The sequence below is a fragment of the Phoca vitulina genome, unplaced genomic scaffold, assembly GCF_004348235.1.
Source record: "Phoca vitulina isolate PV1807 unplaced genomic scaffold, GSC_HSeal_1.0 scaffold2, whole genome shotgun sequence".
NCBI lineage: Eukaryota > Metazoa > Chordata > Mammalia > Carnivora > Phocidae > Phoca > Phoca vitulina.
In genome coordinates, this window is record NW_022589705.1 from 44,327,959 (window position 1) to 44,354,367 (window position 26,409).

A 26,409-nucleotide genomic window follows, 5' to 3' on the forward strand; every position below is an offset into this window, starting at 1 on the left:
ACTTCTTTATACCTACACACATACACACTTGCATAAAACCCCATGATGGTGGGTTTCTTGGAGAATCCATTTTATTTATTTTAAAAAATTCTTTTTAGCTGGGCTGTCATCCTCTTTCCTTGTTAACCTCCTTCTTTCTTTTTTTTTTTTAAGTTTTTATTTAAATTCCAGTTAGTTAACAGAGTAATATTAATTTTAGTTGTAGAATTTATTTATTTATTTATTTTTTAAGATTTTATTTATTTATTTGACAGGGACACAGCGAGAGAGGGAACACAAGCAGGGGGAGTGGGAGAGGGAGAAGCAGGCTTCCCATGGAGCAGGGAGCCCGATGTGGGGTTCAGTCCCAGGACCCTGGGATCATGACCTGAGCCAAAGGCAGACTCTTAACGACTGAGCCACCCAGGTGCCCCAGTTGTAGGATTTAGTGATTGATCACTTACATACAACACCCTGTACTCATTACAAGTGCTCTCCTTAATACCCACCACCCATTTAAACCATCCCACTGCCCACCTCCCTTCCAGTAACCCTCAGGTTGTTCTCTATAGTTGAGAGTCTCTTATCTGCTTTGCCTCACCCCGCCCAACCCCCCATGTTTATCTCTTTTCCTTCTGAAATTCCACCTGAGTGAAATCATATGGTACTTGTCTTTCTCTGACTTATTTCGCTGAGCATAATACTCTCTAGCTCCATCCATGTCATTGCAAAATGGCAAGATTTCATTCTTTTTGATGGCTGAGTAATATTCCATTGTATATATATAGCACCTCTTCTTTATCCATTCATCAGCCAGTGGGCATTTGGGCTCTTTATAATTTGGCTATTGTTGGTAATGCTGCTATAAACATCAGGGTGCATGTACTCCTTTGAATCAGTATTTTTGTATCCTTTGGGTAAATACCTAGTAGTTTAATTGCTGGATCATAGGGTAGTTCTATTTTTTAAATTTTTGAGGAACCTCCATATTGTTTTCCAGAGTGGCCGTACCAGTTTGCATTCCCACCAACAGTGTAAGAGGGTTCCCTTTTCTCCACATCCTCGCCAATACCTGTTGTTTCCTGTGTTGTTAATTTTAGCCATTCTGACAGGTGTGAGGTGATATGTCATTGTAGTTTTGATTTGTATCTCCCTGATGATGAGTGATGTTGAGCATCTTTTCATGTGTCTGTTGGCCATTTGGATGTCTTCTTTGGAAAAATGTCTATTCATGTCTTCTGCCCATTTTTTTACTGGATTATTTGTTTTTTGGGTGTCCAGTTTTATATGTTCTTTATATATTTTGGATACCAAACCTTTATCAGATATGTCATTTGCAAATATCTTCTCCCATTCCATAGGTTGCCTTTCAGTTCTGTTGATTATTTCCTTTGCTGTGCAGAAGCTTTTTATTTTGATGAAGTAAAAAATAAGTTCATTTTTGCTTTTGTTTCCCTTGCCTCAGGAGACATATCTAGAAAGAAGTTGCCAGCCGATGTCAGGGAGGTTGCTGCCTGTGTTCTCCTCTAGGATTTTGATGGTTTCAGGTCTCACATTTAGGTCTTTCATCCATTTTGAATTTATTTTTTATTTTTGTATATAGTGTAAGAAGGTGGTCCAGTCTCATTCTTCTGCATGTTGCTGTCCAGTTTTCCCAACACCATTTGTTAAATGTCTTTTTTTTCATTGGATATTCTTTCCTGCTTTGTTGAAGATTAGTTGACCATAAAGTTGTGGGTCCATTTCCGGGTTTTGTATTCTGTTCCATTGATCTATGTGTCTGTTTTTGTGCTAGTACCATACTGTTTTGATCACTGCAGCTTTGTAATATAACTTGAAGTCCAGAATTGTGATGCCTCAGCTTTGCTTTTCTTTTTCAGTGTTGCTTTGGCTATTTGGGGTCTTTTGTGGTTCCATACAGATTTTAGGATTGTTTGTTTTAGCTCTGTGAAAAATGCTGTTGGTATTTTGGTAGGGATTGCATTAAATGTGTAGATTGCTTTGGGTGGTATAGACATTTTAACAATATGTGTTCTTCCCATCCATGAACATGGAATATCTTTATATTTCTTTGTGTCATCTTCAGTTTCTTTCGTTAAGTGTTTTATAGTGTTCAGAGTATAGCTCTTTTACCTCTTTGGTAGATTTATTCCTAGGTATCGTATGGTTTTTGGTGCATTGATAAATGGGATTGATGCCTCGATTTCTCTTTTTGTTGCTTCATTATTGGTGTATAGAAATGCAACAGATTTCTGTACATTGAATTTGTATCCCAGGCTTTACTGAATTTGTGTATCAGTTCTAGCAGTTTTTTGGTGGAGTCTTTTGGGTTTTCTATGTAGAGTATCATGTCATCTGCAAATAGTGAAAGTTTGACTTCTTCCTTGCTGATTTTGGATGCATTTTATTTCTTTTTGTTTCTTATTGCTGAGGCTAAGACTTCCAGTACTGTGTTAAATAACAGTGGTGAGAGTGGACATCCCTATCTTGTTCCTGACAGTAGAGGGAAAGCTCTCAGTTTTTCTCCATTGAAGATAATATTGGCTGTGGTTTTTTCATATATGGCCTTTATTATGTTGAGGTATGTTCCCTCTATCCCTACTTTGTTGAGGGTTTTTATCATGAATGGATGTCGTACTTTGTCAAATGTCTTTTCTGTATCTATTGAGAGGATCATATGATTCTTATCCTTTCTTTTATTAATGTGGTGTATCACATTGATTGATTTGTGAATATTGAACCACCTTGCAGCCCAGGAGTAAATCCCACTTGATCATGGTGAATGATCCTTTTAATGTACTGTTGGATTTGATTTACTAGTATTGTGTTGAGAATTTTTGCATCCATGTTCATCAGGGATATTAGCCTGTAGTTCTCTTTTTTAATGGAGTCTTTATCTGGTTTTGGAACTGGGATAATGCTGGCCTCTAGAATGAGTTTGAAAGTTTTCCTTCCATTTCTATTTTTTGGAGTAGTTTGAGAAAAATAGGTATTAACTGTTCTTTAAATGTTCAGTAGAACTCCCCTGGGAAGCCATCTGGTCCTAGACTTTTGATTACTGATTCAGTTTCTTTGCTGATTATTGGTCTGTTCAAGTTTTCTGTTTCTTATTGCTTTAGTTTTGGTAGTTTATCTGTTTCTAGGAATTTATTTCTTCCAGGTTGTCTGATTTGTTGGCATATAATTTTTCATAATGTTCTGTTATAATTGTTTGTATTTCTGTAGTGTTGGTTGTTATATCTCCTTTCTCATTTGTGATTTTATTTATTTGGGTCCTTTCTCTTTTCTTTTTGCTAAGTCTGGCTAGGTATTTATCAATTTTATTAATTTTTTCAGGGAACCAGCTCCTGGTTTCATTGATCAGTTCTACGTTTTTAGTTTCTATATCATTTTTCTGCTCTAATCTTTATTATTTCCCTTCCTCTTCTGGCTTTCGGCCTTGTTTGTTGTTCTTTTTCTAGCTCCTTTTGGTATAAGGTTAGGTTGTTTATTTGAGAGTTTTCTTGCCTCTTGAGGTTAGGCCTGTATTGCTATATACTTCCCTCTTATGACTGCTTTTGCTCTACCCCAAATGTTTTGGACCATTGTGTTTTCATTTTTATTTGTTTCCTTTTTTTTTTTTTTATTTCTCCTTTAATTTTCTGGTTGACCCATTCATTCTGTAGTAGCACATTCTTTAACCTCCATGTATTTGTGGTCTTTCCAAATTTTTACTTGTGGTTGACTTGAAGTTTCATAATGTTGTGGACAGAAAAGATGCGTGGTATGATCTCGATCTTATTTATTGAGGCCTGATTTGTGACCTAGTATGTGATCTCTTCTGGAGAATGTACCATGTACACTTGAAAAGAACATAATATTTTGCTACTTTAGAATGAAATGTTCCGAATATGTATCTGTTAAGTCTGTCTGGTCCAGTGTGTCATTCAAAGCCAGTGTTTCCCTGTTGATTTTCTACTTAGATGATATGTCCATTGATGTAAGTGGGGTGTTAAAGTCCCCTACTATTATTACATTATTATCAATGAGTTCTTTTTTTTCTTTTTTTTTTTTTAAAGATTCCATTTATTCACTTGATGGAAAGAGACACAGCGAGAGAGGGAACACAAGCAGGGGGAGTGGGAGAGGGAGAAGCAGGCTTCCCGCTGAGCAGGGAGCCCAAGTTCTTTTTCTAAAAGATTTTATTTATTTATTTGACAGAGAGAGACACAGTGAGAAAGGGAACACAAGCAGGGGTAGTGGGGGAGGGAGAAGCAGGCTTCCCGCCGAGCAGGGAGCCCAACGCGGGGCTCGATCCTAGGACCCTGGGATCATGACCTGAGCCGAAGGCAGAGCTTAATGACTGAGCCACCCAATGCCCCTCAATGAGTTCTTTTATGTTTGTTATTGTTTTATATATTTGGATGCTCCTACGTTAGGGGCATAAATATTTACAGTTCTTAGGTCTTCTTGTTGGATAGTCCCCTTTATTATGATATAGTGCCCTTCTTCATCTCTTGTTACAGTCTTTGGTTTAAAATCTAGTTTGTCTGATGTAAGTATTGTTACTCTGGCTTTCTTTTGATGTCCATTTGCATGATAAATGTTTTTCTATCCTCTCACTTTCAATCTGCAGGTGTCTTTGGTCCAAAATGAGTCTCTTGTAGGCAGCATATAGATGGATCTTGTTTTTTAATCCATTCTGACACCCTGTGTCTTTTGATTGGAGCATTTAGTACAATTACATTCAGAATTATTATTGGTACATATTAGTGCCATTTTATTACTTGTTTTGTCATTGTTCCTGGAGATTTTCTCTGTTCCTTTCTAGTCTTTGTCATTTTGGTCTTTCCTTCCCACTCAAAGAGTCCCCTTTAATATTTTTTGCAGGGTTGGTTTAGTGTTTACAAAGTCCTTTAGCATTTGTTCATCTGGGGAACGCTTTACCTCTCCTGTTCTGAATGATAACCTTGCTGGATAGAGTATTCTTCGCTGCAGACTTTTCCCATGCAGCATGTTGAATATATCATGCCACTGGCTTCTGGCTTCTCAAGTTTCTGTGGAGAGATCTGCTGCTAACTTATGGGTGTTCCCTTGTAAGTTAGGGACTTCCTTTGTCTTGATGCTTTTAGGATTTTTTCTTTATCACTATATTTTGCAAATTTAACTGCAATATGTCTTGCTGTTGGCCTGCTTTTGTTGATTTTGTTGGGAGTTCTCTGTGCCTCCTGAATTTGGATATCTTTTTTCCCCCAGGTTAGAGAAGTTTTCAGCTATTATTTCCTCAAATAAACCTTCTGCTCCCTTTTCTCTCTCTTCTTCTGAGACTCCTATGATACAAATGTTATTACGTTTGATGGATTCAATGAATTCCCTAAGTCTACTCTCGTGTTCCTTTGCTCTTTCTTTTTGTTCAGCTTCATAATTTTTCATAATTCCTTTTTTTTTTTTTTTTAGATTGTATTTATTTGAGAGAGAGAGTGAGCAAGAGAGAGCACAAGCCAGTGGAGGAGCATAGGGAGTGGGAGGAGCAGACTCCCCACGGAGCAGAGAGCCCCGTGTGGGACTCGATCCCAGGACCCTGGGATCATGACCTGAGCTGAAGGCAGATGTTTAACCAACTGAGCCATCCAGGCGCCCTATTTTCCATAATTCTATCTTCTGTTTCACTTATTCATTACTCTGCTTCTTCCATCCTTGTAGTCATTACATCCAGTCACTTTTGAATTTCAGATATTGCATTTTTCTTTTCTGCCTGATTGTTTCTTAGTTCTTTGATTTCTGTGGTAAGGGTCTTCCTGATGTTTTCTATGTTTTTCTCAAGCCCGGCGAGTATTCTTATAATTGTTGCTTTAAATTCTGTATCAGGCCTATTACTTATATCTGTTTCGATTAGATCTCTGGCTGTGACCTTTTCCTGTTTTTTCTTTTGAGATGAATTCCTCCATCTTGGCATTTTGTATAGGTCTCTGTGTTCCTCTCTGTGTTAGAAAATCCTTTTATGTTTCCTGCTCCTGTGAGTAATGGCTTTATGAAGAAGAGGTCATACAATGTCCAGGGTCTGGTGCTTCAGGAAGTGCCTCTGGTGTGTGCTGCCTGCACTATGCTGCTGTGTTTTCTCTGCCCTTTCCCTCAGGTCAGTCCTCTGGAGAGGCTCTCCTTGCCTGCAGTGGACAGCATTTGGACCTTGGCCAGAGTGTGGCAGGTTTTAACTGGGCGTGCTCTGGTTTGCTTGTTAAATGAGACCTGATGCTATTTCCAGTAGAGTTGAAGCTTTGCAGAACTGTGGTTGGTAGACGTGGTGTGTGTGTGGGTCTGTGCTGGTCTTCTGTGGGGAGGGGCCTGCTGTGCTGATCATTAGGCACACTTGCCTGAGAAAAGCAGCACCAGCAGAGCGTGGTGGGGCAGGATCTGGTGTAAGCAGGTTAGGCAGCCAATCTTGGCACTGTGCTGTTTACTGAAGTTGGTTTATGCTGAGGGGCAGGGGAGGGAAATGGCTCCAGCTAACTCCTTTGTCCCCAGAGAGGGGAGTCCATGTCTGCTACTCTCAGGGAAGCCCTTCCAGAAAAGCAAATAATTTCCCCTCATGTGTCCTAGACGTTTTTGAGATCCTTGTTTTCACACTGTCTGTCTCCAGGTTGCTTGCCTGCCTGGAGCAGCACTATGCACTTTGGGCTCTATCACAGCCAAGCCTGCTTACTTTTAAGATTTTATTTATTTATTTATTTATTTATTTATTTATTTATTTATTTAGAGAGTGTGCACACATGAGTGGGGGGAGGGGCAGAGGGGGATGGAGAGGTAGAGAATCTCAAGCAAACTCTCACTGAGTATAAACCTGATGCAGGGCTCAATCTCAGGACCCAGAGATCATGACCTGAGCCAAAACCACGAGTTGGATGCTTAACCAACTGAGCCACGCAGGTGCCCCCAGGCCTGCTTACTTTTAAAACTTCAAACTTTAGGGACCCAGTGTGGCGGGGACCTGTGCTGGTCTTCTGCGTAAGGGTTTTGCTGCCCTGGAACCAATGCAGGTTTGACCTAGAAGGGCAGTGGTGCCAGCATGCAGGGGTGTGGTATTTGGAGCAAAGCAGGCTAAACAGCCAGTGTCCAGTGTCCGGGTTAGCCGCCCTCAGCAGGTGTGTCTGCACTTAACGCTGAGGGGCGGGGGAATGAAATGGTGCCCGCGGGCTCCTTTGTCCACCGAGAGGCAGTGCTGTCACAGATGTGCTCCAGGAAGAGTGAACAGTCTTCCCCCACGTGCCCTAGGTGATCCTCAGATTGTGCTGTCTTCCCAGGGATTGCTTGCCTGCTTTCTCTCCAGTAGTAGGGCAGTACCCTCAGGTCTCTATGCCAGCCAAGGCCAGGGACCTCCAGAACTCCAGTCTTTGAGCCCTGCTGAGTGCAAAACCTCATGAGAATCAGCCCCTCTCATTTTCCCAGCCAATGGCTTTGGGGAAGTAGTCTCCTTGTGCTTATCCCTGTGTGCTCCACTCTCTCACCTTTCTCTGTAACCAGGGCTCTCTTCCCTCCCGAGCATCCATGATCCTTTTCTCTCTCAAACGGCTTCTCTGCACTTCCCACCTTCCTTGATGTGGCCTTTTCTCTCCCTCTAGTTGTGTAGTTTGTTCTGTCAGTCCTCAGGTCAAGTTCTTGGGTATTCAGAATGATTTGATGATCACGATGAACATTCTGATACTCTCTGCCTAGGTTCAGTAGTTGTTACCATTTTATCATATTTGCTCTGTTTTTCTCTTAGTGTTGTATATATTATTTTTGCTATATCATTTGAAAGTTCAATGTAGACATCATGACATTTTACCACCAAATACCTTAGCTTGCATCTCTAAGAATAAGGACATTCTCTTTCATAACCACAATATCATTATCACACTTTTTTTTAAAAAAGATTTTATTCGTTTGACAGAGAGAGAGAGGGAGAGAGCACAAGCAGGGGGGAGCGGCAGACAGAGGGAGAGGGAGAAACAGGCTCCCTGCTAAGCAGAGAGCCCAACATGGGCTCGATCCGGGACCCTGGGGTCATGACCTGAACTGAAGGCAGATGCTTAACCGACTGAGCCACGCAGGCACCCCTATCATTATCACACTTAAGAAAATTAATAATATTATTATAATCTCTAATATCTAATCATATTTTAATTTTTCCAGTTCCAAAAATTTCTTTTATTTGTGCTTTATATTGAATCAAGAACCAATTAAGATTTACTCATTACATTTGGTTGTTATGTCACTTTATTTTAATCTAGAAAAGTTTGCCTGCTTGTTTTTCTTCCTTTGTATTTCACTTTTTGAATAGCGTGCCCAATCAATTTGTAGAACGTCTCCCATCTCAGATTTGCCTGATTATTTTCTCATGTTGTAATTTAACTTGTTCCTTATCATGTATCTTTTCTGTAAATTGAAAATTAGGTATCAAGGCTTGATTTGATTCAAGTTAAATATTTCTGGAAAGAATACTGCATAGGTGATGTTATGAACTTTATATTACATCACATTAGAAACATATAATGTCAAGTTATGCCACTATTAATGCCACCATGTTTAGTCATTTGTTTAGGCTGATGATCTCCTGTTATCTTCACTAGAGAGGAACATTTTTCTCTTTATAATTAGTAAGTGATCTTGGGATAATACTTTGGTATCATGTGAATATCCTGTTTTCCAGCACCATAGCATTTTACATAGTGGCTTTAGCATTCATTGAGGACATTTGCCTAAATCAGTTATTACTTTGGTGTTGTAATATACTGATTTTCAAATTCTGCCATTTCTTCTACATTTATTAGCTGGCATTTTTCTGTAATTGATTGTTTTTAGTTTAATGTGTTATAACTGATCATTATTCTTTTTGATGCTCAGTTTCCCAAATGTGGCCAGTAGCTGACCATTTGGCCTGGTTCCTATGTCCTTTTGATATGACACTATTCTTAAAAAATGGCTGGCTATTACTCTAGTGGTATAGATGCATTCCATTAGTCAGTCTTTCCCCCATGGTAGATATTCATTTAGTTTCCAGTATACTTGCCATTATAAACTGCTAGAATATACATTCTTATACATATATTCTCTCTCCCTCTTTTTTTTAGGGGGGTGGAGAGGGAAAGAAGGTTGGGGGGAGGGGCAGAGGGAGAGAGAATCTTAAGCAGAACACACCAGCACAGAGCCCTATGCAGGGCTTGATCTCACAAAATCAAGAGTTAGACGCTTAACCGACTGAGCCACCCAGGAGCCCCTCTTGTACCTATATTCTTAAATACTACTGTAGACTTTCTTAAGCACCTTTGTGAAATTTCTATATTTATTTTACTTTATTCTAATAAAACTCAGTATAGTTATTCCTAGTGCTATATGCTGATATAGTTATACCTTCTTTAACTAGGAATCACATTCTTCTTCCACCTGTGCTCAAGTACGTGACACTGTCATAACGCCCTTATCAAAGGCACTTATCAAATTTTTTTTTTACTTATTAGTTTACTTACTTTCTTCTAATAAAGGATGTAAGCTCTCTGATAGCAAGATGTGTCTTTCTTCTCACTGCTTATATCAAGGACTTAGTGCTTAGAAATGGCATATAATAGACACTTGGTAAATATTTGCTGAATGATTGATTGAATGAACCATTCATTTAGGAAATTTAGAATGGATAGACATCCTAAATTTCCATGAGCCTCAGTTTTGATATTTTTGTCTATTAATATAATTTTTATTTCTAATTTTTAAGAAGAGTATCCTCAGCCTGTAGAAGAGTCTATACCTTAGACTTCTTTTGATCACCAGAAAGACTGTCCAGATTTGTCCTTGGAATCATAAACAGATTTTTTCCTCTTTTGGGTGTTTTCCTGAAGTAAAAGAATTGTAACGTTTGAAAAATAAGGGTTTATGGAAACATTACTGGTCCTTTTGAAAGCACATTTTTTTTTCTGAAATAAATTAGGAACCTTCCATTTGACATTACATACATACAAATCCTCTTTTGAGTTTTATTAGTAGAATTTTGATGTAAATTACTCTAGGGGATCCTGGGTTGGTGGAAATATTCTCAAAATACTCTTAGGAACAGTTATTAAGGAACATAGTACTTCTTTGGAGAGATACAATTTATTTTTAAGCAATAGAATGGATACTTCTTGAATCTGAGGATCTGAAATAACCTTGTTTAGATATATAGGGCTTTTAAAAATTTTTCTTTATGGTACAGTGTTTATATTATAGATCTATTTATATTACATTGGTTTCTTAAATTTCTAAATGATTTTTATATTTAGAGATTCTAAAAATTGCATGATGTTTGATATTATTACCACTTTATGTTTCAGAATGTGCCCATTTACTTTTGGCTCACAATGCTCCAGTAAAGGTGAAAAATGCTCAGGGATGGAGCCCGCTGGCGGAAGCCATCAGCTATGGAGATAGACAGATGAGTAAGCAATATAAATTATTGTTTTTGATATAAACTCTAAAAATATGAAGTGATGCATTTGATATAATTTTCATTTAGTGTAACTTTCCATAGTATGAAATATTTGTAGTTATTTATAAACTTACATGTGAATTATTCATGACTTAGGAACTTGGATATTGGGTAGTATACAAAAAGAATTGAGGAATATTGTTTATATATTTTTTTTCTTTTACAGTATTCTGCTCTACTGATATTCTTCCATTGTTTTATTTATTCAATATGAAGGATTTTTAAAAGCACTGGGGGAGGGGGATGGGGGGATGGGTTAGCCTGGTGATGGGTATTAAAGAGGGCATGTACTGAATGGAGCACTGGGTGTTATACGCAAACAATGAATCATGGAACACTACATCAAAAACTAATGATGTAATGTATGGTGATTAACATAACATCATAAAAAAAAAAAGCACTGAGACCTGATTGTGCTTTCTGGCAGCTACTTAATTATATAGAACATTAATTGGAACCGAAAATAATCACAGTGTGTTATAACAGTTATCTTTTTGCTTTAATTGGTGGAATAGGCTTTGCTGAAAGAGAGAAGCAAGTCTCTTTGTTTTTGTCTTTGAGAATTTCAAAAAAAGTCACATGTTTTCTCACAGTATACAAAGTGTTCAGTTACTCTATCTTCCCTCCTTCTATTCCTAAGTTTTCTTTTTTTTTTTTCCAGCTTCGTATACAGGTTTTATTTTTGTCAAGCACATCTCAATAGTTGAAAATTTTATAAAATTTAAATCTGGATGAATGAGAATATTATCTTTCTGGTAATATCTTTTTACAATTTGAGGTTGAAAATAATGAAATCTCGACTTGTGGAAGGAACAGTAAAAATTGGGCAGTTTTATTAAAGAAGTGCATTAAGATTGAACACTCTTGGGATGTTACGTGGATTTAGTTCTATTTGATGCCAAATTTTGGGCTCTTATGTTTTAGTTTTATATGTAATCCACATACTACATCTTTGTGGACTTTCTGCACATTTTGGGCAGCTTTTAATGGTGAAGTTACATTTGGGCTTAGGATTTAATGAGATAAAATTGTGATGATTTAACAATTATATGAGTGTGTGTGTGTATACATATATATATATATATATACACACACACACACAAATATAGTTATTCATTGACAGTTGTCCTTTTTGGACAAAATCAAGAGACTCTGAGAGTAAGAAACCATAATAATCCTAGAATTATGTCAGGGAAAAGACAAAAAAATGTACAGATCTAACAAACTGAGAATAAATTAAAAGTTGCAGCAACCAGTCTAAAGGAACTTTCTCTGATGTTTCTAACCCATTAGCAGAATGGAGAGGAAACCAGATGGACTCCTGGGTTTCTGACTTACACTGAGACTTATGTAGCTTTCACCTAACTTTTATTTAGAGTCAGTGAATATTTATTTAGTTCTTACTATAAAGCATGTATGTATAGTTAAGATGTGGAGAATGAAGACATAGTCTCTGCTCTTTAGGAACTTATAATCTATTGGGAAGGTCAAGAAACAGTTTTCTTGGAAAATCAGTTACTGGATTTTAATGTAAAAGATTGAGGCCCATAGTAGTTGAGATCTGCTTTTAAAGTGATTTTCTTCTATAGAGTGATGTCTTAGATACACATTCTGAATAGTATTCCATGGCCAATCATTGTATCATTATATATCCGTAATTATTCAGTGCTTTTTAAAAATTATTTCCCATCACATGAGATGGAAATATTTAACTGCTAACTTAAAGAATAGTAAATTTAACAACTCTTAAGCTACATATTTATAAATATATGGATATATTTATAATGGTATTAAATGGGTCTGAAAATTACATTATTTGAAAAATCAGAGATAATCTAATACAATTATTACTGAAATATTATCTAATTAGCAAAATATAATCTGATATTATAAATTATTAGCAAAAACTGTGACCTTTTTCTTTTTTGGTCTGATTTCTGCTGATGTTTTTGTGCTACAGAACAGTGAGATGATACTATATTTTTCGGAGACTATTTAGAATTATTTCACTTGGTGTGGGGGCAGCCTGGTTGGCTTAGTCGGAAACGCATGTAACTCTTGATCTCAGGGTCGTGAGTTCGAGCCCCAAGTTGTGTGTAGAGATTATTAAAAAATGAACCTTAAAAAAAAAAAAGAATTATTTCACTTTAGAGTTAATAAAATTTCAAGATTATGTTGCTTTTCTGCCTTATGATGGTTACGTGGTGAACAGCGATCATCAGCCCAGGTCAGTATCAGAGAGGTGTCAGTCTGGGATTTAATTAATTTGATGTTAGATTTGTTGAGTTTGAATTATTTATGGTATGTCCACAGAACCATCTAAGTAAGAAGTGGGAAATAATTATTCTGAAGCATAGAAGGAAGTGGAGGGCAGAAAATACAGATTTAAGTGATTCTTGGAGCAGGAAGGCATAGTTCGAAAGGTTTTAGGCACAACCAACTGAATAGTTTAAAAAGTACTTTGTTGGGCGCCTGGGTGGCTCAGTCATTAAGCGTCTGCCTTTGTCTCAGGTCATGATCCCAGGGTCCTGGGATCGAGCCCCACATCGGGCTCCCTGCTCAGCGGGAAGCCTGCTTCTCCCTCTACCACTCCCTAGGCTTGTGTTCCTGCTCTCGCTATCTCTCTCTCTGTCAAACAAATAAATAAAATCTTTAAAAAAAAAAAAAAGTACTTTGTATGGGAAAAGAAGGAAAGAGAAAGTTAAATAAGTTGTGGTTTATTGGAGTTCTTCATTTGAGTCTTTGTATGAATTCTAATACCATCCAAATCCTCCAAAGCTAATTTTATCCTTATTATCAGTCATCATTATGTGTTTCTTAACAGTATGGGAGTACAAATCCTGATTCCACAAAAACATATTGCTAATTTTGTATAATTGCATTCTGAATGTTTGTTTCTGTTTCTGTAAGAAATTTGAGTTGACGTTATTTTTTAATGTAATGTAAATCTCTTTGTCACTATCTTTTTATAATGTTTGGCCATTTTAATGTAATTGTTATTTACTGCATGCGTTCAATTTCAATATACTTACCTGGTGAAAAATATGACTTCTGCTTTTCATTAAGATATCTTTTCTATTTATGAATTGAATTCTTTTCATTCCTTACATTCACAGAGGTTTGTTTGAATTTGAAGGCAAATTGCCTTCCTTGAAGGCAAGGAAGATTTATTAAAATACTTGAGCTTATAGTGGAGAAGAATTATAAAAAGAATTCTACTACATTTGGGTAATACAGCTTTGATATTAAAGTTAAGTTATAACAAACATGAGGTTAGCCAGATTCGTGTAAATTTGAATCTGGAAAGAACTTTAATGATTATACAGGTCATTAGTTCTCAGACTATTTGGATTTCACAGACCAGAAAAAAATTGTATTTGAGGATTGATGTAGAGTAGCTAACGTTTCATTTTAGCATGTAAAAACTTTAAAAAAGTTAATTACTTTCTTCTGTGACCACCATTTCATTAAAAGAAGACATTTTGAAACCAAAAATACCAGAAAGAATAGTCCTTAAATTGAAAAAAGTATATAATTTATAAATAAAAAAGAAACCCCAACCTGGTTCCCAGTTTTTTTTTCATTTTACTGCATATCACTGGGAACTTGAACAGTTGGGCGCTGAAATGTAGACTTGTATTTGGAAACTGTTGACCTAGGTCATAAAGCTAGTTGTAGGACTGTATGATGAGATGAGGTCCCACACCTTGGCTTCTAGCTCTCATCTCAGCCTCTTCTGTTGTTCCAGAAGACCATGAGTAATTTAAATTTGCTCTTTGATTTTTTACTTTTTAAGATACAGTTATGGTTATGGTTAGAACTGTGGTTCAAAGTAAGAATAGATTCCACTGTTTTTCAGTTTATTCTCTGGGCTTTTCCTTATTTGGCCATTGCACACAAAACAAACCTGGTCCAAGCTTTCACTGCTGTCTTTTCTTCTTTTTCTTTTTTTTTACCTTTTGCTTCTGTATTCCACATAAGGCTTTAAGTAGTTTATAAGAATGCATATTATAAAATAGTAAAAATAATAGTATTTTAATGTGTATGAATATATATATATACACACATAAGTATGTATGTATGTGAAAAATATGTCAGGACTAGGAGGAAGTCAGCATGTAGTGATGTACATATTTTTCCCCCAGTGCATATTTTCTATCTTCTTATCTTTTGTTAGGCTTATTTCATTTAAGTCTAATATTTTCCCTTATTTCAATAAATGTTAGGGACTGATTGATTTTTGGTAGTCAATTTTAGACCTTTATTCTAATAGGTAAAAATTATGTTTACTTAATTGCAGGCACAGTAGTAAGCAATTTATATTGAGCCTTTACAGAAATTCCATATAGATTTTACTTTATTTTTACTTGACAAATGAAAAAAAGAAACAAATTTAGGGAAATTAGGTAACTTGTCCATTTACATGTAGCTAATAATTAGTAAAGCTGTGGTTTGCACTTAGGCAATATGTCTAAATCTCAGTCTGAATATTGAGAAAACACTATGGAGGGCTTCGGGTTTTATTAGATTCAGAAGTTCTTTTCATGGGTAAAAGAGGATTCGTTTTTGTATTTTTTTTGCTATGTGGTGGTCTTTGAGAGTACAACCTCTAGGGAGAAAAGAACAGATACACCCAGTAACAATTACAAATAATTACATTTTTATAAAAGTAATATCCACTGGCATTTTTGAGATCTGTCTTTGAGATCTTTTAGATCAGTGTTACAACAGGACATTGAATCATCTGACTGAGATTAGTTAATCTTGGCTCACTCAGGTACATCCTCACTGATAATTAAAAACTCAGAAAACTAGTGTGAATGTAAGTTCATGTTGCGGTATCTCTTCTCAATTTTCCTTGGAGTTCATAACAGTTTTATTAAACTTATTAACTTATTTATAATGTTTATATCGATATATGTCTTTGTATAATAAACTAGTGGTGTTTTCTAACATGGCAAAAAAGGGTTTTTTGTATAAATTTTTTTAATTGAGCTATAATTGACAATCTAGCATGGTGAAATTTATTAAAAAAAATTTTTTTTTAATTTAAACTTCAGTTACGGCTCTTTTAAGGAAGCTTAAGCAGCAATCCAGGGAAAGTGTTGAAGAAAAACGACCTCGATTATTAAAAGCCCTAAAAGAGGTAGGCCTTATCTCTTTGCCAGTCTTGTACCTAAAGGGTAATTATAAGTTTACTTTTAAGCATTTTTTTTTTCATTTTACTTGTTAATTTTAATGTTAAAATAATACCTTAAAAGTTTGTGGGGTTATTTCACTGTGCCCAGATATTATTTTTCGATCCCCTGTAATAACAAACCAATTTGTCAGACAATAAATATTTCAAAAAGTATGTAATCTTATTTCTTATCATCTTGTTCTTTTTTTTAATTTTATTTTATTATGTTACATTAATCACCATACATTACATCAGTAGTTTTTGATGTAGTGTTCCATGATTCATTGTTTGCGTATAACACCCAGTGCTCCACTCAGTATGTGCCCTCTTTAATACCCATCACCAGGCTAACCCATCCCCCCACCCCCCTCCCCTCTAGAACCCTCAGTTTGTTTCTCAGAGTCCATAGTCTCTCATGGTTCGTCTCCCCCTCCAATTTCCCCCCCTTCATTTTTCCCTTCCTACTATCTTCTTCTTCTTCTTTTTTTTTAAACATATAATGTATTATTTGTTTCAGGGGTACAAGTCTGTGATTCATCAGTCTTACACAATTCACAGTGCTCACCATAGCACATACCCTCCCCAATGTCTATCACCCAGTCACCCCATCCCTTCCACCCCCACCACTCCAGCAACCCTCAGTTTGTTTCCTGAGATAAGAATTCCTCCTATTAGTGAGATCACATGATACATGTCTTTCTCTGATTGACTTATTTCGCTTAGCATAATACCCTCTAGTTCCATCCACGTCGTTGCAAATGGCAAGATTTTTTTTTTTGATGGCTGCATAATATTCCATTGTATATATATGCCACATCTTCTTTATCCATTCATCTGTTGATGGACATCTTGGCTCTTTCCATAGTTTGGCTATTGTGGACATTGCAGCTATGAATATTGGGGTGCATGTACCCCCTTTGGATCACTACATTTGTATCTTTGGGGTAAATACCCAGTAGTGCAATTGCTGGGTTGTACGGTAGCTCTATGTTCAACTTTTTGAGGAACCTCCATACTGTTTTCCAGAGTGGCTGCACCAGCTTGCATTCCCACCAACAGTGTAGGAGGGTTCCCCTTTCTCTGCATCCTCGCCAACATCTGTCATTTCCTGACTTGTTAATTTTAGCATTTTTTAAAGGCAGTCTAATCGCTTGATTATTAAGTCAAGAAATGGTAAAAATCCTGTTTCAATTAAGCAATAATGATAAAACAAAATACCCTGATTATAATGGATAAATATAATCCTATGGAAGCACCGTTTACTTTGAACTAGGAAAGCAGATAAAGAATTACTGTTTTCAATCAATTAGATAAGAGCTCTAAGAGAAAAGGAGGTAGATCATAACTAAAGGCAATACTTTTCCTTTGTACTTTGGATTGGAAGATTCCCTAAGAGCTGAAGCCACTATCTGCTCCAGGAACAGCATTTTTTTATATAACAAAACTCTTTTTGTCTATCCTACATCATGATGGTAAGAGCTGGGTGTGCTGACACAGGAAGGAAGAGAGCTTTGTTTTCTCTTATTTTTGTCCAGTGTATTTTTGATGTCTGAAAGAACTGTGGAACATAGACCTATACCTATCATGTTAACTGTGTCTCCTCTGAAGTATGCTTTTTTGGTTTTATATCTCAAGAGATAATTTTTTTTTTTTAGAATATTTGATCACAGTAGTTTCCTTAAGTTATAGGCTTTGCTGTCTAGCTTCTAATTTGTGAAATACAAACTTACATCTCTTATGATGCAATTTCATATTTCAGATTTAGTAAACTTATGTTACCACTTTATAGAAAAAAGTTTCTATTTCAGAGTGTCATTTTCTTAGTCCATTATGAGGCTTCACAAATAGTCATTTTGGAAGTTATATTCTATAACACACCTAAAGTTATTAGCTATTTTTACAGTTATAGTTATTAATTGTTATTTTAGTTATGCTGAGAAATGAACTATTTATTGATACCAGTTTAAATGCCTGTCAGTTTCAGATATGTTTCAATGTGGTTAAAATAGTCTTATAAAATCTACAGTTGGTGCATATTTTCCTTTGTAGGTAAGTATAATAGTGTGTGCTATTGTAATGTTTTATTTTAAGTAATTTAACCATATTTTTTCCCTCCAGTTCCAAAAACTGAAACTACTTTTTATTCTTGTCTATAGACCTTTAGTGATAATAGATTTTTTTAAAAAAACAAATATTCAACAGATATAAGAACTGTTAAACTAAGGTGCATTCAGTAATTATTTCTATTTTGTTTCTCAGCTAGGTGACTTTTATCTGGAACTTCACTGGGATTTTCAAAGCTGGGGTAAGAGTGTGCTATGTATAACTGTAAAATATGTACACATGCAGAAATGCAAGTCAAAAATAGCTATTATATAGAAATGTTAGCAAATTTGATACTTGCTCTAAGGAAAATTAAATATATTTCATCACATTGAATGTAATGGTAATAAAGCCAACCTAATCAGTAACTTTCAAAAGTCTTATTTTTAAGATTGAAAATTATCTTTTTTTTTTTTAACAAAAGGAAGGCTTGAATATTTTAATAAATACAAGGAATTCTCAAAGGGAAGAGAATAATTATAGGGTTATTAGATTACTGAATTTAAGGAGGTTCAAAATATAATACTTAGATCCCTGAATGAGAAGAATTCAGTTAACATTATTTGATTTTGCATATTTTGTCATCTTTCAGTCATTTTTGCCACTTTTATTATATACTATATAGCTACTTCTTAACATACTGTTTGGTTGCACACTGTTTCAATTATTTATAAAACCTTAATCCCTAGATATTTTGCAGTCATTTAATGATTTATCTCGACAAGGTAAGTTTCCCTGCTCCCTATTTTAAACCTCAGTCCATTTAGGGAGAAAACCTTCATGTCTAAATAGTAGGAGTTTGATCCTAGTGACCTTTACTAATTAAGCAACTACTAAAACAACTAAATTTGGGTTTTTTTTTGAAGACTTAAAAACAGTGTAGTCTATATATAGGCTTGGATATGATGAGCTTACATGCGTTTTTTAAAGCATCTGAATTAATTTCTATGATATAAAGATATTTGAATGCTCAGTGATATTTATCCCCAAAATAATCATCAAACTAATCAGATATTGACAACTATAAAAATCACTGTTACTGTTCACGTGAATGCTTTCAAACCCTTTTCAAAGTTTATACAAGTGTTATGCGTGTATATACACACAAATACATACATATATGTGTATATATCCTCAGAATTATTTTTTAATGGGATCATGCCATTATATCATCATGCAGTTTGTCATTTCTGTATAATATATCATAGGCATCTTTCCATATTAGTTCATGAGGAAGTACTTTATTTTAACAATTACATAATAATATATAGCATGAATGAATAAGATTTTTGTAGTGTGTTTAATCTCTAAATGTAAAGTTTTGATTTCTAATGTAATCAGTTTTTTCCAACATTGTTACAACTCTAGCTTGTTAGGTTAGTTTTGGCTCCATCAAAATCACACATGATTTCGTTACTCTGTAGGCCTACCTTGCCTTTATGCTTTCTATATCATTCAGAGTCCAGGTGTTTTAGAACACTGAGAGAAAAAGAGGTTTGTAATATCTTTGTAAAATAAAAGAACTCCAAGTCAGATTGGTGTAAAGCCTAAATACCATTTTTTTTACCCATTTTTCTTTTTTTCCATCTGTAAAAACCTCAGGCCTGCTTGGCAATCTTATATTCAAGATAGTCCCTTGAGTATATTGGCTCTAACTGATTCTCAAGAAATTGCTAGTGGTTTAAATTCTAAAATAGTCAATTTATCTTGCTGAGCAAATGTTTTAAAATATTTTAAAAGTAACATTTCAATTATATGAAGAAACAAAAATGGATGTAATCACTGCTGAAATTGTACATATATCTATAGTTATAAACATTATAAATGTTGCATAATCAAATTCATGACATAACCACGTGGTATTTGTTGAAAATATTGCTTCTTTGGGAACTTGACTTTGATGCAAAAAAGTTAGCACATCTGTTTCATTGTTGATAAAGGATTTTACTGGTTTCATGTCAAAACTACTAGCACCTAATGGTTATATGTCATGTGTTATTCTAAAAACTAAGCTCATTGACTAGATTTAATTTAGACACTGGATTAAAAAAACACAGGATAAATCCCTATTGTTAGATTTGATTAGTAAGCTTTTTTCTAGAGTTTAGGCATGTTTCTTTCCATTGTCAAAACCCCTAATATTGGGGCACCTGGCTGGCTCAGTCGATTGAACATACGACTCTTGATCTCAGGGTTGTGAGTTTAAGTCCCATGATGGGCATGGAGCCTACTTTAAAAAAAAGAAAAAGAAGAAGAAGGAAGAACTTATAAATTCCCTTTGCAAACATAAAATGCTAAATAAACATGACACTTTGTTTAAAAAATAACCCTGATATTAAAAAATTAAAGGGCAACCCAGAAATAAGGGGAAGTTAGGAAATACTGAGATCCAGGATTAGGTTTAATTAGAGGTAGTGGATCATGCACACTCTTTCTCATAGTGTTATATTTAGTGTCTGGCTGAAAATAGCCTCAGACTTGGTTAATAGCAAGTAAACCAAACTATTCCAGCTTAGGTTTTTAGATACAGAAAAGCTTTAAATTGGAATTAAAAGTACTGGCTCCTATATGATGTGGCAAATCACATATCTTTCCTGAGCCTCAGTGTCTTCCTTTTTAAATGGGGATAATATCTGCCCCAGATATTGCAAGCTTTTGTTTTGATGTGGATGAAATGAAACTATGTTTTTGAAGGAAGCCCTTTATATACTTACTATAAAAGCATTAAATAATTTATAGTATCATAATAATCGTGACTTCAAATTTAGCTTTGTGTATTTGGCACATTTAAACAGAAAAACTAATAGTTTTTAAAGTTTCTTTATCTCATAATCCACAGAATATCCATTCTGTATTTGAGACTATTATTTGTGTATTGTGGATGGAAAACATTAGGTTTAGAAACTGTTCTTAAGATCAAGGTGTAAATGACAGCAAAACCAAAATTAAAAGTTAGAGACTCTTCTTTTTTCAGTTCAGTGAATTATGCTACTTTTGTAGTGCTATGTTAAACTCTCAGATTATCCTGAGATAACTTAAGATATAGAGAACCTGATTGTTCAGTTTATATGAGGGAGGAAAAAATCATCACAGAATTGGGAAAATGCAAATTGCTCCATTTTTGGAATGTATTAAAATCTAGAAGAAAGCTTTTTTTTTTTTGTCTATGATATTCCTTTTTTCCTTTTTATTAGCTTTTGCTTTTCAATCTCTGTATTTCTCTGTTCCTGCATTTCTGATTTTTGATAAATAAGTATTGATATATAATTCTAAATTTTGTTATTGCAGATTACCATACTACTTCAAAAGATGCAATAAATTAAGTTAAATTAACAAATTAGAGTGCTGTCTTTTAATTATCTTTTTCATGCTCTACTAAATACTTAAGGACAGGAAAACTAGATCTTGATTAAAGAGCATTAAAGAAGTGCTTTGATCATTTATATAAGATAAATGCTGTTATTGCTGTTCTCAACTTCTGTTGTTTCATATAAGGAAAAATTTTTTATCAGATAATAGTTACTGAGCCATCAAAAAGAATGAAACCTTGGCATCTGCAATGACGTGGATGGAACTGGAGGGTATTATACTAAGCAAAACAAGTCAGAGAAAGACAAATACCATATGATTTCACTCATATGTGGAATTTAAGAAACAAAACAGATGAACATAGGGGAAGGGAAGGAAAAATAAGATGAAAATTGAGAGGGAGGCAAATCATAAGAGATACTGAACTCTAGGAAACAAATTGAGGGTTGCTGGAGGGGAGTTGGGTATGGGGAAGGGATAATTGGGTGATGGGCATTAGGGAAGGCACTTGATGTAATGAGCATTGTATATATGCAACTGATAAATGGACTGAATTCTACCTCTGAAACTAATTAAAAAAAAAGAAAATGAGTTCTTATATTCTTTGACTAGGGTAACTGTTAGTTGATATTCCCTTTGGGCAGTAACTTTTCTTATTTTTGTACAATAAAATGTCTAGAAAACTGTCTTTAATGCTGAAAATCATTTTGGATTATATGACCTCTAAGAATTTAAAAAAGACATTGATATATTAATATACCTTTTATGTTAATTAGAAAATATTGATGCTTTTTAAAAAGTTAACTAAAAAACTAGCCTTTAATTTCTCTAAAGCTTTTGTTTCTTTCTAACTAAGGTTGACTTAATCACTCCTTTTTATAACACTGAGTTTTGTAAAATACGCATGTAGTATATCTTATACATACACACATTCTTATATACCTATGTATATGTGATATGATCTTGATTTCAAGTATGTGGTAGCTTATTATAGTCTGTATGCAGATTTATTCATCAGTAGAATAACTTGTATTTCCCAAAACGTAGCAGATAATAAATAATAAAAAATTTCAGAATACGCTTGTGATATGAATGTGGACAACACTGGATGTAGAAATCTGTAGGTAAATGGTGTGATTCCATTTTACAGAGTTTTAAACTGAGGTAGAGTGAGTTTAAGTAACCAAGGTCACATATTTGGAATTCAAACTCAAATTAGACTATTAGCTCTAAAAATGTTTTTTTTTTTTTTAATACGCATTACTTTCCTACTATTTAATGAGGTTATATTTAAAGGATCAGAAAGGATCCAGGTTCATCGGGTTACCCATTCAGGATGGTTTAGTTGTCATAAGGCACTTTTCTCCTCTATAATAATGTCCTACAATATGTACCCAAGAGTGGCACTGTATTGACTCTGCTATTCATGTGTGTGTTTGTGGGTGGGTGGGTGGGCAGAGTGGTGAACTATATAGCAATTACAGTTAAATAGTAAATATTTGAAGTTGCTCAGAATTGCTTTATATATCATTTTTAAGCGGAAAAATACTATTTTAAAGGAAATTATTAATAAAATGTTTAAGTTACTGTTTTTCTAATTAAGAAATTTGTAATGTCTCAGAACTTTAGGTAGTTATTTTTTATCTTTTCTTTTTAAAAATACAGTGCCTTTACTTTCCCGAATTCTGCCTTCTGATGCATGTAAAATATACAAACAAGGTATCAATATCAGGTAAGGTGATTTGATTTTTTTCTGAGTAACAGAAAATTGAGATTTAGAGGAAGCTTTTCTTTCTGCATTAATAGGTTACATTTAGATGTATTATTTTATAACTTAAACATGCTGTAATATATTCACAATATTTTATCTTATTTGAGACATCCTATAGAGAAGGAACCAAAGATAAAATCTTGACTAAATCAAAGGTATTAATTCTTATTCAACTGCAGAATAGAAGGCAAACAGAGTGAAGATCACAAAGGTCTTAAAATGAGAAGATTTAAGATGATCATCTCTCTGATCCTGACTTTTTAAGGAATAGGGAGACACATAAGGAAGACCCAACTCTTGTCCTTTTTTCTCCATCCCTCTCATACCCCTCCTTCCTCTGTCTATCCATGCATCTATCTAATCATCTGTTCCTTCTAGTGAACACTCTAAGGCTAATTTTAATTTTGTTCTTTTTCTTTTTAAAATTAAGATTGATTTTTGGATCTGATGGGTATTTACTCATTTCAGAATTTTACTTTTATCATTCTTTATATCTTAAACTTTATATTAATATAGGTGTATTTATAAATTATACATATGTAAGATGTATATAATATTAGTGAATATGCCAACTTTTATATGTATATTAGTGTACTTATAAATTATATATCAATAATTTTATAAATCTATATCTCCCCATATCTCCAAAATATTAATTTGGACATGTAAGGGTCTAGAACTGGAAATATCTTGAGATGATCTCATAAAAACTCTTTGTTTTATAGATGAGAAAATTTAGAGAGGTGAAGTGATTTTTATAAGAGCATATTGTGAATTAATGGCTGGGCCAGGACCTCTGATTTCCTGTTCATTCTCACCATGTCACAAAGCGGAAATTTTAGAAAGTCAGCTCTGAGATTTATTATGAGTTATGTTGAGTTACAGTGAAGAGATAATCTTTAGTTGAAAGTAAGTTCTAGGGTAATTGTTCTCAAGCAGTAGAATTTGATTAAGGTAGAAGTTTCTGGTTTTTGTTTTTAAAAAATAACCTCTTCAGATGTTTCTAATTATGGAAGTGCTTATGTACATTAAATTCATGGTCATTATGGAAACCTTGCAAAATACAAAAAAATAAAGAAGAAAAACTAGGAAAGGATTTGATAATGATGTAGATTTATTTCAGCAGCCTATTAACATTATATTATGATTTCATCAAAAATTATTCATCAGTTTAACAATGTTTAGGTGCTTGCCAAAGGTAGTAGATAATTTGGGAGAATATTATTATTTTCCATATCTACTTTAAAAAAAGGTTAGTTTTAGTTCTGTTTGAGTCTTAGGTTTAGGAAAGAAGAAGCTGCTTTTAAAAAATTATTTCACATTTATATATGACTTTTAAAAGTAAATGATATGCATATTACATAATAAATATAGATAATAAAACCACAAAATGGTTAAAATAGAGACATAAGAATAAGAGCTTGAGGGAGAATAATTGTGTCAGAGAATATAGAGTAAGGGGAAGCTACTATAATTTAGCAAGACACTCAGACCTGGGACTTACAAGCAGCTGAGGATAAAGGAGAAATGTGATAGGTTCTAAAGCTCTCGTTACCAAAGTTTACCAGATTAATGGAGAGGCTGGGTTTTAGGATGTATGGCAAAGGGTTTTTTTGCATAGATGAGAAGAATCTCATTAACATTAAATAACTTTCAAATGTAAACATCATGAGACAGTTTTTTTTAAAACATCACTTCAAATGAAACTGATTTTTAAAATATGTTCAAAGAACTCTTTAAAGTTTACTTTTATTTCATGACAGCCATGTGATCATTTAAAATATCTTCTCTGGTGTCAAGGAGAAATGAATAGTTGAGTGGAAATAGGAAAGTATGAGTAACTTTATTGTTTGAGAATATTAGTAAGCATTTTCACTGTTAATAATTATGAGGTAATCTATAACCACCGACTGAAATAATCAGGGCAAACTTTGTCTCATTTCAGGCTTTTCCTGTCTCAAGGGAAGGTTCTATATTGTTTTTCATTGTTACTTGGCATTTTTCAAGCTTTTTTCTCAAAAAGAACGGTTTCGATTTTTTCTTTTATTTGAACATTTTTTATTCAAATTTTTGCAGTTATATACAATTTTTTTGTTTGTTTTTCATGGCCAATTACATGGCAGAAATTAAAAATACTTAAACTCAAAGGCTTAAAGCAAGGACTAGTTAATACATTAAAATACCATCATGATAAATTATATCATTATGAGGCATGTGTAATACAGTAGGCCATCTAATATGTCAGGGATATTCTAGAAAATGTACTGGGCAGTCTCCTTTCAGTTGCAAGTTATAAAAAAGAAATAAAAGTTGACTATGAGTGATTTTAGGTGTGGCTATATCTAAGGGTTCAAATGTCACCATGTCAGTCTGTCTTTGTCTTTCTGTCTCTGTCTCTCTGTGCATCTCTTCCTTCACTATCATTATCTCCACCCCTTCCTCTTATCTCCACCCCTTCCAACCCATTACCACTTTCATCCAGAATAGGCAAGAAGGAAATGGAGACATGAGATTGTTCTGTTTCATTCCCTCTTTTATGTGGGGTGTGGAGTTCCCTGGTAGCTGAAGCTTGAAGTCCAGATAGACCACTTATATAAAATGATCTGTTCCTTTTTGATATTATCCGTAGCCTACATCTTGCAGAGGCAGATGAGCCTCTTTTGCTGGCATTATTTTCTCTTATTCCACATACACACGTTTAGTCGTACAGGCACTAGTACAGTAGCAGACCCCTGGAGGTGGACCAGGAGCTAGAATTCAGCTATAAAGCAGCAGGCAAGATTCACCCCTACAGGAGTTGGTGACTTGCTTTTTTTAGGGCTTCTTGATTTCATTCTCTGGGGGTGTATACATTTTTTTTTTTTAAGATTTTATTTATTTATTTGAGAGAGAGAGACTGAGAGAGAGAGCACATGAGAGGGGGGAGGGTCGGGAGGGTCAGAGGGAGAAGCAGACTCCCTGCTGAGCAGGGACCCCCGATGCGGGACTCGATCCGGGGACTCCAGGATCATGACCTTAGCCGAAGGCAGTCGCTTGACCAACTGAGCCACTCAGGTGCCCCATGGGGGTGTATACATTTTATATGGCTCAGAAAGGAGGCCCTTGTACATAAGGTAACCTTACTTCCCTGTTTACTCTTGGTTCCTCCCTATTGTCCTGGCAAAATTTTAATGGTATTACCTTCACTTTTAAAAGGTACTAGTTTTGTTGATAAATTATATGTAACCCCAGTTACTCTTTTGATGCAGCATATAAGATATATTCCAGTTCTCAGATTTTTCTGTGTAGGGAAACCAAGAATGCTCATTCCCTTTGCCTAGTCTGGGATGAGAATTGAATAACTTATGAAGTAATGAATTCTTAAAAACTCAGTAGCTAGGGTGTGTGGTCAGCAGCTCTTAACAGCTGTGTTAACCCATTTTTTAGATTAAGTACTGTGTTTTGAGCAGCCAGTAAGAGAGATCCTAATGTGATCTCCTATAAAGCCTAGTGAAAGATTGAAGCACTTTGGGGTGCTTGTGAAGTTTTCCATTCTACTGCATTCCCTAAATTCAGCAAGCAGTGGTTTGTGGAATTTATTTGAGACCAATCCGC

At 34.8% G+C, this 26,409-nt stretch overlaps 1 protein-coding gene across 2 annotated transcripts in view; it reads left to right on the top strand.

The window, feature by feature from the left end:
* The window catches only part of ANKRD13C (ankyrin repeat domain 13C), a 97,165-nt gene that overhangs the window by 23,920 nt on the left and 46,836 nt on the right, over positions 1–26,409 (top strand). For both annotated transcript variants that reach the window (XM_032426170.1, XM_032426162.1), the window contains exons 3-6: positions 10,299–10,403; positions 15,514–15,599; positions 17,892–17,937; positions 22,710–22,776. In XM_032426170.1, the coding sequence (XP_032282061.1) occupies positions 10,299–10,403; positions 15,514–15,599; positions 17,892–17,937; positions 22,710–22,776 (304 nt within the window). The remainder of the gene's footprint in view (positions 1–10,298; positions 10,404–15,513; positions 15,600–17,891; positions 17,938–22,709; positions 22,777–26,409) is intronic.